The 14,771-nt window shown below is 37.7% G+C and overlaps 2 protein-coding genes across 2 annotated transcripts in view; both read left to right on the forward strand.

Annotated features, from left to right (window-relative positions):
* Positions 1-852: 852 nt before the first annotated feature.
* On the forward strand, positions 853-14,389 carry klhl43 (kelch-like family member 43). Its single transcript, XM_033975082.2, has 8 exons — positions 853-1,003; positions 6,439-6,890; positions 7,918-8,066; positions 8,951-9,297; positions 11,013-11,312; positions 11,752-11,927; positions 12,257-12,762; positions 13,226-14,389. Exons 2-8 carry the CDS (start codon positions 6,577-6,579, stop codon positions 13,519-13,521), a joined length of 2,088 nt encoding a protein of 695 aa, XP_033830973.1. The 5' UTR covers positions 853-1,003; positions 6,439-6,576; the 3' UTR covers positions 13,522-14,389.
* The window catches only part of LOC117378616 (c-Myc-binding protein), a 54,772-nt gene continuing 43,512 nt past the window's right edge, over positions 3,512-14,771 (forward strand). The window contains exon 1 of the mRNA XM_055225203.1: positions 3,512-3,523. The gene's annotated coding sequence lies outside the window, so the exon portion shown is untranslated. The remainder of the gene's footprint in view (positions 3,524-14,771) is intronic.

A 14,771-nucleotide genomic window follows, 5' to 3' on the forward strand; every position in this document is an offset into this window, starting at 1 on the left:
CCAGATTACAGTTAACATGCAGCTCCTAAACCATAGTGCATTTAATATAAACTCCAGTTATTCATGGGTCAAATGCAGTAAGATGCAGAGAAAATTTCCCTACGGGTACAATAAAGAGTACCTTATTTTACCTTATAATATGCTGGTAATACCTATATTATAAGGTCTGAGAATTTGATATCGAGCCAAGAGCATATTGTATTGGTGACCAATAAGATGGCAGTTTGGGGACAGGCTAAGTGTAATGTCCCATTGATAGATTTTTGTAAAGCCTTTACAAACTAGATCTGAAGCTTCAGTTTTGGAGAATAGGAAAAATAGAATAATGTAATTTTATGATTAATCATAAGAAGCTGTTTTGCCTTAATATAACTGTATCACTGGTATCAACACATGATACCCATCCTCTAGCCTGATGTAGCATACCTATCTACACCAAATGCAGGGTGTAGCTAATACTTAGTTTGCTTGGGAAAAGGTTATAGATAATAAGTATATAATAATGAATACTGGAAATTCAGGAACACCTACCAAATTTGAATCTAAAAGGAACGTTTTAAATAATTTCACATTATATCTATATGAGAGTTAATAGTGTAACTAGAGACAAATCAAAACATGATTTATTCTGACATCTGAGGCCTAAAACATGAGGCCACTGGAGGAAAATGAGGAGGGGCAGGGTGTCATGCAAACTGCCCTGTAGAAGGGTATTTTTAGTGGGGTGGAGGGCGCTGCGGGGGTGCCTGTATTTGGAAATGGAGGTGGGAAGCAGGAGGAGCATGCAGTTGGATTGAAGGATTGTTGGGTGATGCGTCACTGCTTTGGTCTGAAACCCAAATTAACGTCAACCCGTTGTATCACTCAATACACACACACACAGCACAGCGCCGGACTGAGAGGATCGAGGGACTAAGATAGGGAAACTTTGAAGACTACTTTGAATAAGTTAAAAAAAAAAACTAAGAAGGACAAGGAAGGAAGGAAAAGTTGGACACTGGACGTAAGTTATATCTTATTTTATCTATATCCAATTGAAAGTCTACTTGAGTGCTATTGTTGTGTATTGTGTGTATTTGTATGTATGTGAAGTAACTTTTATAATGCAATGAACTGGGCAATTGTCTCAAGGTCACACACTGATAATAAGTTTTAGTTGCCTTACTACTAGAGCTGTGCAATTAATCACATTTTAATTGAGATTGAGATTCAGTCATTTCAAATTGTCCATGATATGCTTGGGGCCTTTAACTGAAATATCTACAGCCAATCCTCTTTCGGTAAAAGCATGTTTGGAGCAGAGTTTGGTCTTTTTTGTGTTACGTTATGCTGATCAGAATTAAGTCTTGTTAATGTTCAGGAAATCATTGTTGAAAGTCATTTCTATTTGTTTTTAATTAGACAAACTAAAATTGAAATGAAAATGAGATGACTCAATATTGCTGATTCTTTGTCATATATTGCCCCACCCTATTCTTAGTAGACATGCAGCCTTTCAGATCACCAACAACCACACATTTTAATATCATTCATAACATAGGCTTACAAGGTTTTCAGAAACTAAAGGCAAAGTGAGTTCTTGCCTAAAGACAGTATGCGATGTTGATATAGCTGAGAATGCGATCAACCCACTAATCTTAACTGGCTCTAACTTATAACCAAGCAAACCTAATACTATACAAGACACAATGCATATATTCAAATTAATAGACTATAATCATCTATAATGTGTAAATGGAAACAAAGTGTTGTACCAGTTGTTGTCACTGGTCTTTTCTGCAGCAGGGGTCTGAAGGTTTAACTCGTAGGTCAACCTCTATAAATAACCTCTCATGTGATACTGAAGGCATTTAACTCAAGAGTAGATCACATTTCAGTGTTTGTTTACCATTTTTGAAACCATTAATGACATGAAATTGGAGACTATCTGTGGCACTAGTTTTTGATTGATTGGATTTAGCATTTTCATCATTCACACTTGGTCATTATCAGGTTTTCCAGATGACCTTTGTAGTTGGCTATTTGTTTTATCATTATTTATCATTTATCATTATTTACCCAGTGCAGCAAATAGAAAGAAAATATGGCACAATTTGTTAATTTATGTTCTAAAGCATTTTGGTTTGGCTTATCTACAGTTGTCTTTGTTTCTAGTCTTAAAGCATGAATTAAGAGCCTTATAGTTTTGCTTTAACATGAACACAAGGAGAAAACTAAACAAACTGTCTATATTTTTTACTAGCAATGGGAATTTTGTTGGCTTTTGGTTGCAAAATATGTAATTTTTGTCGATCTTAGATATTGCGTAGTAAATGTTTCATCAGTGGAGTATATACCAATTTCTTATTTTGTTGTCATTTGAGTTCAACGTTCAATGTCATTATGCAGATATTAGATTCAACGTATGAGGTTTCTGCCGTATGTGTTAAAATGTTTAATCTGATACTTAAAAAAAGATGTCCTTGGCTTAGTGTCCACTCTCTACTCCATACCTGGACTAAAGGTGACTTGAGGCCTGTATGTAAACAAAATGGCCATGTGCAACCGAGGTGCCATTTAATTCAATAGTAGTGATGGGTTTCCATAACATAATTAAGACACAAAGAAGAAGAAAACAAGAATCCAAATAAATGTTTTTATTTCAAATAAAATGAGTCCTGTATTGGGACATGTTTTTGATAAACATTTTGGTAATGGATAATAATGAGTGATAAATATAAGTTAGTCAGTTCTTTTAGTTTTTTAGTATAAAGCTAAATCATATGATAGGGTGTAGCAGTAGCCTATTAAAACCTTTTATATCATTGATTTGTAACATTTGTAGATTTGCATAATTGCATAGGCTGATTTGTTCTGCATGTTGTTGTTTTTTTGGTAAAAGTGAAACAAACAATGCAGAGGAGACAAAAAACAACCTAGAAATAGGACGCCATGTAAAACCAGCTGTGGTGCAATTAAAAAGTAAATGTTTTGGGGACCAAAAAATGTAATTAAATACTCTATACCATTTTGATTCCACTGTGAAAACATAAGCATGAAGCTAGTAAATGTACTGTTTTTAGTGTGCCCTTGTCTCTTGTCCGATCTGCTAAGAGGAGGGAGGCTTTTTTTTAAATAGATTGACAGCCAATGGTTTACAGACTCCCCACATGGGCAGAACAGGGACAGGCAGGGTGGGGGGTGCCAGCTGTCCCGGGTGTCATATGAAGGAGCAGTGAATAGTTAGAGCGGCTTTAGACGACTCGAGATGTTGCAATCTCCACTGGAAAAGATGAAACACCGGTGTACAGTTCTGTTCCATCTCCGTGAAGCTGATACAGTGATTAAATAACTGCCTAATTTAATAGGCTTAGTAACTGCTTAATTAAAGGGTTAGACGTTGTGGAAAGGATATTTTAAGTTGTTACTAAGCTTGAATCATTCTTAATAAACTATTTGCTCATGTGTTTGCTTGTATAGTTAAAGTCTTACCATATGCAATTGAAACCAGAAGTTTACATACACTATATAAAAAGACACAAACCTTTCCTGTTTTAGGTCAAATAGGATTACCAAAATTATTTCTTTTTCTAAATGCCAGAATAGTGAGAGAAGGATTTTTTTTTTTACATATTTTTTCATTACTTGCTTCAAAGTCAGAAGTTTGCATACAATAGGATTACTATGTACACTGAATGGTAAAAAAAAAAAAAAGTCACCACCAAAATAAACACAACCTAATATTCCGTTGGACTATCTGAAGGCACACCTGAAACACACTGCTTCTTTATGTAATATCATAAAAAAGTCAAAAGAAATCAGCCAAGATATCAGGAAGAGAATTGTGGACTTGCACAAATCTGGTCCATCTTTGGGTGCAATTTCTGGATGCCTGAAGGTGCCACGTTCATCTGTTCAAATAATTATACACAAGTACAAACACCATGGGAATGTCCAGCCATCACACCACTCAGGAAGGAGAAGGGTTCTGTGTCCCAGAGATGACTGTGCTTTGGTCTGAAATTTGCATATCAACCCAAGAACAAAAGCAAAAGACCTTGTGAAGATGCTGAAGATGGTAAGAGTGTGTCATGGTCCACAGAGAAACGAGTACTGTACCAACATGGGCTGAAAAGCTTGTGGAAAAGTATATCCAAAACATTTAACCCAAGTCATACAGTTTAAAGGCAATGGTATCAAATACTAATGAAATGTATATAAACTTCTGACTTTGAAGAAAGTAATGAAAAATTGTCTAAAAAATTCTCTGTCATTATTCTGGTATTTAGCATATAGAAATAATTTTGGTAATCCTAATTGACCTAAAACAGGAAAAGTTTAGTCTGATTTCATGTCAGACAGTGAGAAAAAAAGCATGTGTCTTTTTATATTGTGTATGTAAACTTTTAGTTTCAAAAGTTTACATACACTTTTATTCCAACTTACCTCTTATTGGGTTTAATGGAACATACTAGCATAAACATATATTTATTACATTTATCTTGATTTTATTTAGATGTATAATGATAAAGGGGCAAGAGTAATTGATAAAGCACTCGTCCAATAAGCCCAGTGAATGCATGTTGTTGTTTGTTGTGTTTACGGGCAAAACACCTCATTTCACCCACCTTACCTGTAGTGCTGACACATGCAGGTTTATAAATGAGAGTGTGTTTGTGAGAGTAAATGGGAGCAGTGGATAGAAATTAGCTAGCTTTCTTCAGTTTTTAAGATAAAACCTTGGTCAAGATTATCTAACAGCAGGATTTGCCTATTGTGTGAAATTGGAGAAAACTCAGAAATAGAACAGGTCTATAATAGGACTAAACTGGGCTCAAACCAGGACTAAACCAGGACAAATGTTACTGCCGCAGCGTGTTAAAATCATAGTGTGACAGAGACATTAACACTACCTGACCACTGCACAGATCAGATACCTCACGCCAAAGACAGAGCAGACTGCAGCTGTCAGTCAAGAAAAATAAGACCAGGCACTGTGTTCAACCACTGACAGCAGCGTTGTTGTCAACTAAAAGTATTAATGAAAAGATTTAAGTAAAACATGCCTTGAAGTCTTCATTTTGATCAGGTTTTCCCAGATCTGTGGTGAACAGCGCAATACTGATCAGCAAACCTATGCTGCAAACTCATTAATGTGGAAAATGTACAAAAACTACAGCTTAATTAGCCTTAATAAAGTATGAAAAAATGTTGAATTAATATAGTGAACAAATAGTTTATCAATAATCAGTAAGAATGATTAAGACTTAGCAGTAATTACTTAAGTAATTCCTTAAGGGATTAGGGTTAGAAGTTGGGATTTGGTTATTAGGTATTTAGGTTAGTAGTTACTAAGCTTGACCCATTATTAACTACTTGGTCATTATGAATGAAGTCTTTCTTCAGCTTTTATAATGTCTTTAGTAATGTCTTTAATAAATGTTTAATAATGTATCAAACTTTAGAGTAACTTTAAGGGTTAGCCCAAAGTTTTAAATGCATTTGATTGACACTTGTGACAGGTGAAACCACATCCTGAAATGCAGAGTCACAGGTCACATGGTCCAGTGACCCAGAAACTTCAAAGACACACTCCAAAATTCCACATTCCACATATTTACTGCTATCTCCAGTCTAAAAGGGTGTCAGGCTGTCATGTGTGAAATAAAATGTCTCCACAAAGTATAAAAATAGAATGATAAAGCTTTGGATATAAAGTCCTGCTTCAGAGATGGCTGCTTTGAAACATTTCTCACTTTTTCAAAGTAGTCTCTTTCCCAGGATGCACAGGGTGATTTACAGTAGTACAGTTAAACTATGGTTGACACTTGGTATTGCTCATTTTCCCATTGCAGCTGATACCGTATAATCACAGTAATGCAGTTTTTCAACACTCCCACCCCTTTTTCTTCAAGAATGCATTGCAATTTATAGTATAGTACCATAAATTGTTCTTTACAACAGTAAAATACTGTTGGAATTTCGCCAGCAAATTTTTACAATGTATTATTGTTGTAACTGATAACAGGGTTTGGCTTTCTAATGGACTTCAAGTTGTATGTACTTTGGTACTTGACAAGAAGATTATTGCCTATATTTGTTTGATAAGTCATGACCATAGTATTGCTGTATCAACCATGTTGTCAAAGTCAATACAATTTATCTTTAGGCATCAGGGTCTCCCAATATGGAGACTATGGCGGCCCCACATGGTCAGATATTTTCCCCATAGTAAACAAGCAGAAAAACAGATGATACTATGCTTGTAGTATTGTCTTGTATCGTAGAAGTAATATTTAATCTGAAAGATGTAAGTTTTAAGGTGGAGAGTCCAAAACATCTGTTCTCCATGTAGATGTTATTGCTTTGCCAGCAAACAGAGAATCTACACAGTGCACCTTTAAATTACAAAAATATATCCCAATGCCCTATTCTTTACCAATTGTCTTTGCCTTACAGGTGCTGTGTGCTGTGCTGTGAAGAAACCACCATCTGCCTTTTACTCAAGAAGAAACCCACACGAAAGAAGACATCAACGTGTGAGAGAAGCTAAGCACTTACATCATTGTCTACAACTTCTATTAAAGCCAATTCAAGATGGCACCCAAGAAAAAGGCCTCTCGTCAGAAGAAGCCAGTACTGGAGGATGTGTCTCCGGCTCCTTCCCTGGAACCAGTAGCTCCCCTGAAAGTGGAGAGCCGTGGGGATGGGGTGGTGGTTGTGGAGAGTGGAGTGAAGAAGATTGAGCAGATGGCAGCACTTGATATTGCCCAGTTGAACAGCCTGAACCTGCCCCTGCCTCCGCCCGTGATCAAGCCCGGAGAGAAGGGCCTGGGTCTGGGGAGCGAGCTCACGCGACCCCTGCACGGCTCTGCTCTGCTGGAGGAGCTCAGCAAGATGAGACAGGAGAAGTGAGTGAGAAGAAGTCTAAATGATACTTTGTAGTGACATCACGCTGTGGGGGGCCCTACATGTGTGTATATGGTGGAATGCTCATCAGTTACCATGGTGACACACATTGCCAAAAAAGTCTTAAGATAGTCAGAAAACACACAAAGAAAGAAAGAAAAAATAAATAAATTAAAACAACACATTTTCAGGAGTCTGTGCTCAATATGAGCTTCTATGGTCATGGTTATGTGTGAGTGACTTGTTTAGGAGCACAAATCAGCTCACCTGTTGTAGTTCCACCTAAGTCAGTTTTTTATGGTTAAATTGTGTTAAAACAAAGCTCAGAATAAAGTCAAACTTGAGTAACAAAGCTTCAGACAGAGAAGAGGCTACACTTAAAGCAGATCTATTGTGGAAAATGTACTTTTCAGAGCTTTTAACCATGTTTCTCGAAGGTGCATTTTGAGTGATTCATGCATGTTTGAGTAATCTTTAATCACTTGTTTTTAAGACGCCATACTGGTGATCAATTCCTGTTTTCACCACCACCAGCATACGCCCGCTCTTCCATACCTACTTCGTTCTCCAATTGTATTCTCTTAATTGGTCAGGTTCACATTTTAGAGTAGTTCAATGGACTTAACTAATAATGAACAACTAGAACAACTAGGGTGTGTTAATTTCAGTGTAATTAGGTTTTCCCTTCACACAGATATAAGGCAGTGACTTACCAGAACCCTGTCAGAACCGAAGAAGCTACTAGAGTGGCAAAACATATTAACTTAAGAAAAAACATTAACTCCGTTTTCAGATTTCAATTTATTTTGTCAAGGACCCTACCTGGATACCGGAGGAACTACACTGACAATAAATATAAAACATTTTTCAGCTACATGTTATAAAAGTCCTCAGATAAGGAGATGCTTGCCTTATCCTGATCAGTAGGCAGTAGGGGAGGATTTGGCCTTAGTCAAATTGTGTATCGCTGTTCTATTGGATTCATATGTTTATTTTTGCATTGTATTTACCCCTCTCTCCTCTATGTAGGTTCCTGACTGATCTGGAGCTGGCCTGTAAAACCAAAGCCTTTGACGTTCACAAACTGGTGATCTCCTCCATCAGTCAGTACTTCAGGGAGATCCTTGCCAAAGATCCAAACATGAAGAGACTCGAGCTGCCCTCTCTCTCTCCTCTGGGTATGTTCATATTATATCAAGACAAGCAACACTCTATAGAGATAATTCATTTAAAGGTGCACTAAGTAGCATTTCTAGTGGAGGATACACCAAATGCATGTTTCCATGAAGATGAAGATATTGTTGCTTTGGCTAGATTTGTTCCGTATGACCTTAAACTTATAGTCAGATATGTGGAGATGTGACTTGACTGAATTAGTGTTTTCAGTGGTAATGAAACAAATTCTACATTATCATAACATTTCATGTTATTTCAAATTAGCAAATTACACTTAAGGTTATGACACATGAAAACAACATATTTGGCAAAACTTTGACCCAAAATGTATTCATGACCATTTATCACAATTTCATTGCCAATATCAGTCAATAGGAATTTTGGAGATGAGATGTTTTTATAGTAAATCTGTGAAAGGAAAAACCACTTCTAGTGCTTCTATACCAGTCGTCTCCGGGAGTAACAAACAGACATCGCTAATCGCACTCCAGGGAGCTTCAGAGTTCATAAGAAGAAATCTGTTTTAGTCAGATTAGTGGTAGTAGGCTAGCCTTGTGTCGATTGTAAAAGAAAAATAGTGGTAAAAATAATAATTGTCTGCCAACCTAAATTCAGCGAGGTATAACCAGATCTGATGAGTGAAAAATATTGCTCTAAGTACAATATAAATAAATACAAGTACTAAGTACAATATAAATAAATAAATAAATAAATAAATAAATAAATATATATATATATATATATATATATATATATATATATATATATATATATACACACACACACACACATACATATGCTGTATGTTTTATCCAATACATTTCCCATTATGAGATCAATAAAGTGGTATCTTATTTATGTGGTTAACTGTCTGTTTAATTTCTAGGTTTGGCCAATGTGATCACTTTTGCCTATTTGGGTCGCGTGCACATGTCCCTGTACACCATTGGCTGCACTGTCTCCGCTGCGGCCACGCTCCAGATTCCGCAGTTGTTGAAGATGTGCATGGACTTCCTGTTGGCGGAGCTGAATGTGCAGACTTGCGTTTACATCTGGAACATTGCTGCGGCCTACGGACTGAGACCCGTGTGTGATGCTGCACGCAAATTTGTGCTGGAAAACTTTGTGCAGTTTTCCGAAACGCCGCTCTTCACTCAACTCACTCTGGAACAGATTGCAGCATTTATTCAAGACGATAACCTGATGCTGCCCTCTGAGGTTACTGCATTTCAGGTAAAAGCTGTAAAAGAGCAATAGGCCCTACATGTTTTTAGACTGTCACTAGTACTAATACAAAAAATCCTTTAGTTTCAGAACATGACTGCAGAGATCTAAACTACAGATACATTGGAAATTCTGTGATTTCACAGCGCCAAATTAAATTGATTTTGATTGAACTGTAATATATTGTGCAACCATATGTTAGACCCTATATTCACAAACCTTTAAATCCCATTAAAGATTTGGCTCTCCAGGTACCAATGGGAGTAAACCAGGACTAAATCTGTATTAAATTGAGACTAAGGCTAGATTAAAATAGGACTAAACCCAGGATAAATCACAACTAAATCCATGCTGCACAATATGAAAAATAAAAATGCAATATTAAATAACTATGTTGAAAACATGTTGGAAATGGGAATAACAATATTATAGAATATTATATGTATATTTTAGATCCATTAGATTACATTCAATTACATTAAAACAAAACTGTAAATACATTCATTGATAAATCATATTAAATCACTTCTTAAGACATAACCAAGATAAACAGGCCAAATTTTAAAAGGAGAAAATTAATTTGCTCTTTTAAAATTACATTATAATCCCCCTTCACTTTACTTAAGATCTTTCAAGTTTACCCTGAATCTCGCACTGGTTGGTAAACAGATACAGATGGCATTCAGGGACCAACAAATCAACGTCTGGGGAATTCCTGAAGCTGTGGCTAAATTCATCCAGGCCTAAAAACAGAGCTCCCAGACCAGCTGCTCACATCCACTGTCAAGTTTAAAGAGTTAATGAGGGACATTCTTTTATAGATATATTTACATTTACATTAGCTGCTCTGAATAGACCCACAGCTGAAAGGTATTTTTATCAGTGCCACAGAAGAAACGAGGGCATTACTTTGAGGATTATATTTAACACATGACTACAGTTCTTCCTAAAGTAGTAGTGCTTGGCTTAGTCTTGAACTGTGAATAGATTCATTAATTAAAAAAGGGCTGACTTATTGGTTCACCATGTACCACAGTTGCAATTTTTGTAGTTAAGGTCGAAAAAAATACACTGCAGTTATAATGATTATAAGAGATAATATATTTTGCAAACAATTAAATTTACTTTTTCAAATGGGATTATGAATAGTATAAGCCACAGAAGCCCTGGGGCAGACTGACAGAGATGTGACTGCCGTTTTACACCCACAGCCTCTCTGATTTATCACATTAGCAGGACAAGGACACAGCAACAGAATTGGGATTCAAACCATCAACCTTCCTCTTCCTGCTGAAGTTTTGTAACACCTTTAACAAATGCATTAACTTTGACTATTTAGTATGTTCATTTAATTCAGATTATATTTGAATATTCTAGTTAGATGGTTTAAGTTTTCACCTTAAATTTACCCAAATTTCACTACAGTTAATTTAATTATTTATTGCACTACAAAAACTGGTTTATCTCTGTGAAAAAAGTTTCATTTTATCTTTCTATCTTCTATTTAACTTGGAGTCAAGCAGGAATCTTATGTTGTGCTGTTTGATCCTTATTTCATGTTTACTACTGTTTCTATACTTAGAGTTGCAATATTTCCAAATATTGCTACATTTCCCTGATTGAAGACCATTAAAGATTGTCTTATGTGCATATTTAATAAAAACTACACTTTTACATGGACTAGATCACAGTTCCTTAGACCCTCGTCTCCTCTCTGTCTGTAGCTGGTGATGAAGTGGTTGGACTTTGACTCCTCTCGTCAGCCCCATGCGGCGGAGCTTCTGTCTCACGTGCGCTTTGAGACCATCCCGGCCTCGGAGCTGGTCAGTCAGATCCAGCCTGTACCCAGGATGATGCTGGATCCACAGTGTCACCGCCTGCTGGTCGACGCTATGAACTATCACCTGCTGCCATACCAACAGAACACACTGCAGTCACGCCGCACCCAGGCCCGTGGCAGCCAGCCCACTCTGCTCACCATTGGTGGGCGCCCTTCTCTCACTGAGCGCGCTCTCAGCAGAGAGGTCAGTCATGTATTTTAATGTTCACTATGAATATGGTAATATTGGCAATATTATAATTTTATTTGATCAAAATTCCTGTACACTTACCATCTTTACCAGGACCGTCTGCTGCCTCTGGAAGTTTGCACTTCACTGTGATTGGTTAGATTGGCGTGTCACTTGAGACATGAGTGGGTACATGGCATCAAATGGAAATCAGCATTTTTATTTTAGATTCCCTATTCAGACACAAATAACACCAAGTTCAACCTCGTAAAATATCTGTCTTTCCAGGTTACACTGGAATTAGGCCAAAATTTATCTGAACTAAAAATGGTTTAAACCTGATACAATTTATGATTTAACAACATTTAAACCAGGGCAAACCGCCTCTCAACCATTCTTTCGAATAGTTAATGCATGTAAGAGGACACACCTGTACCCTTTGTCTCATGCCCAGGTGCTGTGGCGGGATCCTCGTGATGGGACAGCGAGCTGGAGACACCTGACACAGCTGCCGGCAAAGAGCTTTAACCAATGTGTGGCGGTGATGGACGGGTTTCTGTATGTGGCTGGAGGAGAGGACCAGAATGACGCTCGCAACCAGGCCAAGCATGCAGTCAGCACCCTCAGCAGGTACTGAAGGGTACTGCAGTGAAGAGAAGGCATAACACAAACACATTAATTACTCAAAGTAATAATCACTCATAAAGTATATATGGAGAAAATGGGTGTTTTTTCCATTACCACACAGAGTTCAACACTCACTGTTTTTTACACTTTTAACAGTTAGAGGACAACAGCACGCTGACCTTTCAAAACATAATTTATGGGTGTTGCATTTTTTGTATGGTACCTTATGCCTTATGGCCCTATTAAATGAACTGTCAAATGTATTTTAACTATGTAGAACTCTCAACATCATTAACCACTTTGATTGCTGTTCTGTCTTCTCCCTGTTTCAGATATGACCCTCGCTTCAACACCTGGCTGCACCTGGCCAGCATGCGTCAGCGCCGTACGCACTTCTCCCTGGCTGCCTCTGGAGGACGCCTGTTTGCCATCGGCGGCCGCAATGTGGAGGGCCTTCTGGCTACGACTGAGAGCTACCTGCCCTCAACAAACACCTGGCAGATGAAGACCCCCATGGAGGTCCCCCGCTGCTGCCACGCTAGCTCCACCCTGCCCTCTGGAGACATCTTGGTGACTGGAGGGTACATCAACTGCGCCTATTCCCGCTCCGTGGCCTGCTACAAGGTCGACACTGATACTTGGGTGGAGAGGGCCCCCATGGAGACCCCACGAGGCTGGCACTGCTCCGCTACACTAGGAGGAAAGGTGTATGTGGTTGGAGGGAGCCAGCTGGGTCCTGGAGGGGAGAGAGTGGATGTTCTGTCTGTGGAGGTCTACTCTCCCGAAAGTGGCACCTGGAGCAGGGCCGCCCCACTGCCACTGGGCGTCAGCACTGCAGGTAGGATTATATGTAGTAACACATGTATTAGTAGGAACTTTTATTTTGTTATGTTTGCTGAACAAAAGGCAAAGTTGTCAAATACATTGTCGAGTGAGTTTATAGGTTTGATGTCTGTTATAAAAAAGATGAGTTGTGGAAGGCAAAGTAAAGATAGGTTGGGTTAAAGTCTTCTTTACAAGCATGATTAGCTTCTCAAAGACCTACTGGTATTCATTCATGCATTCCTCATAGCTGGTGGTTGCACTAGCCTCAGCTGCCCTGGGGCTGACTGACAGAGACATGACTGAAAAGAAAAAAAAAATCGCTTTTGTGTATTTGCAGAATTGGGTCATGGGTAATTTCTTCAGAACTAAAGTGGACTTGGTGTGAACATTTTGAGTGCCACTGGTTTAGAACATGAACACAACCTATTTCAATGATGTATATATTAACTTTTCATGTAATTTCCCCTTTGCCCTAGGCCTTTCCCCTCTGTCTGAAAAGCTGTACCTTTTGGGAGGCTGGAATGAGGCAGAGAAGCGTTACAAAGCGGCAGTGCAGAGGTACGACCCGGGCACTGATAGCTGGTCCATGAGTGAAGACCTCCCTGAGGCCACTGTGGGCGTGTCCTGCTGTACCTTGAGTCTGCCCCCTCGAAATACCCCCCGAAATGCCCCTCGACGTCAACACCGCAACAACCCGGGACACGAGATGCAAGAACCCAAAAACCGGAGCAGAGAGAACAGCCAGACACCAGCCATAATCAACACAGCATAGAGAGAAAGAGACAAGGGAAATAGACTATACAAGAGATGGGCTCTGGAAAACAAGGCCACCATCAATTTGATCTTATGTCAGTATCTATGCAATTTCATTAGTTAAATTACTTGAATTTGGAATATTAATGTTAACTTAATCATCTATTTTATTATTTATTTAAAGCAGGTTAGATATTTAATGATCATGATATATAAAGCCAAAAAAGTAAACAAAAATTGTTTATGCACTCTAATGTTAAATAATTAAATCTTGGGGACTGTGCCTATAAAATATTGTACAATGGCCCAATCTATTAAATTAAATATAGGCCTATTTGTTAAAACTTGTACCTCTTTGAGCCTATTTAAATATTTATGGAAATGTCATCTAAACATTTAGAAAACATGAATATGATGTAAAGTTAATAAAGAATCATTTCAATGCAGTATTTGTTATAATTATGCTAATAATTATGAGGTATGTAATTAATTATGTAATCTTTAGTATTTATTTATACCAGCCAAGTATAAAGCTTAGAGTTAACATGGGAGACAGTGCTTAACCTCATCTTTCTCATGGGAAGTCATGCTCATAGTACTAGCCTACATTTCCAATTTATGCTAGAAATTTGTGGTTACCGAGCAACAAATGTTTCCACGGTCACATTTTCTACCATTAGATTTTTTGACAAGTTTATTTACAAAGGAAATAGAAAAATGTTACACAATAACTGTTTTGTTTTTTTAAAGATTTTATTATTTCTGTGGTAATATTTGAACTTCTGGTCAATGTAGTGTTTCCATGGAGACTAAAATCCATTCATGTTGCCTACAACATATAAAAATAGATATGTTTATGCTTCAAAGTATAAATAAAAAGTAAAATTTGAATATGCTATAAAACCTATTTTGTAGTGAAAGGGGCCATAGATTGTGTGGTCCAAGTGTTCTCAGAGGGCTTAAGTTTGAAAACACTTTTATAAGATGGTTAAAGGACGCATATGTCATTTATTGGATTCTGAGCTGTGATTGAGGGCCATAGTGAATAATAAAGATGGGAACAGTGGTTTTCTGTGTCTGAAGCAGGTTTAAATATAGCTTATGACTGTGAATCTAGTTTGTATAAAAAAAGTGTAAGTATTGAGTAAATTACCAAGTGACTATCAAAATGAGCCATCTACACCCAACAAAAGCTGCAATAGAAAATCCAAGGGTCTTGAATGTTTTTCAAATTAGAAGCCGTACAAATGCAGTATTTGTTAGTGTTCA

Source organism: Periophthalmus magnuspinnatus, chromosome 11 (genome assembly GCF_009829125.3).
Source record: "Periophthalmus magnuspinnatus isolate fPerMag1 chromosome 11, fPerMag1.2.pri, whole genome shotgun sequence".
Classification (NCBI taxonomy): Eukaryota; Metazoa; Chordata; class Actinopteri; order Gobiiformes; family Gobiidae; genus Periophthalmus; species Periophthalmus magnuspinnatus.

Bases quoted from the DNA above. Each gene is read 5' to 3' on its own strand.
- klhl43 (XM_033975082.2), top strand. From the start codon at position 6,577: ATGGCACCCAAGAAAAAGGCCTCTCGTCAGAAGAAGCCAGTACTGGAG. The intron at 6,891-7,917 runs GTGAGTGAGAAG...TCCTCTATGTAG, and splicing joins AGCAAGATGAGACAGGAGAA to GTTCCTGACTGATCTGGAGC. The intron at 11,928-12,256 runs GTACTGAAGGGT...TCCCTGTTTCAG, and splicing joins GCAGTCAGCACCCTCAGCAG to ATATGACCCTCGCTTCAACA.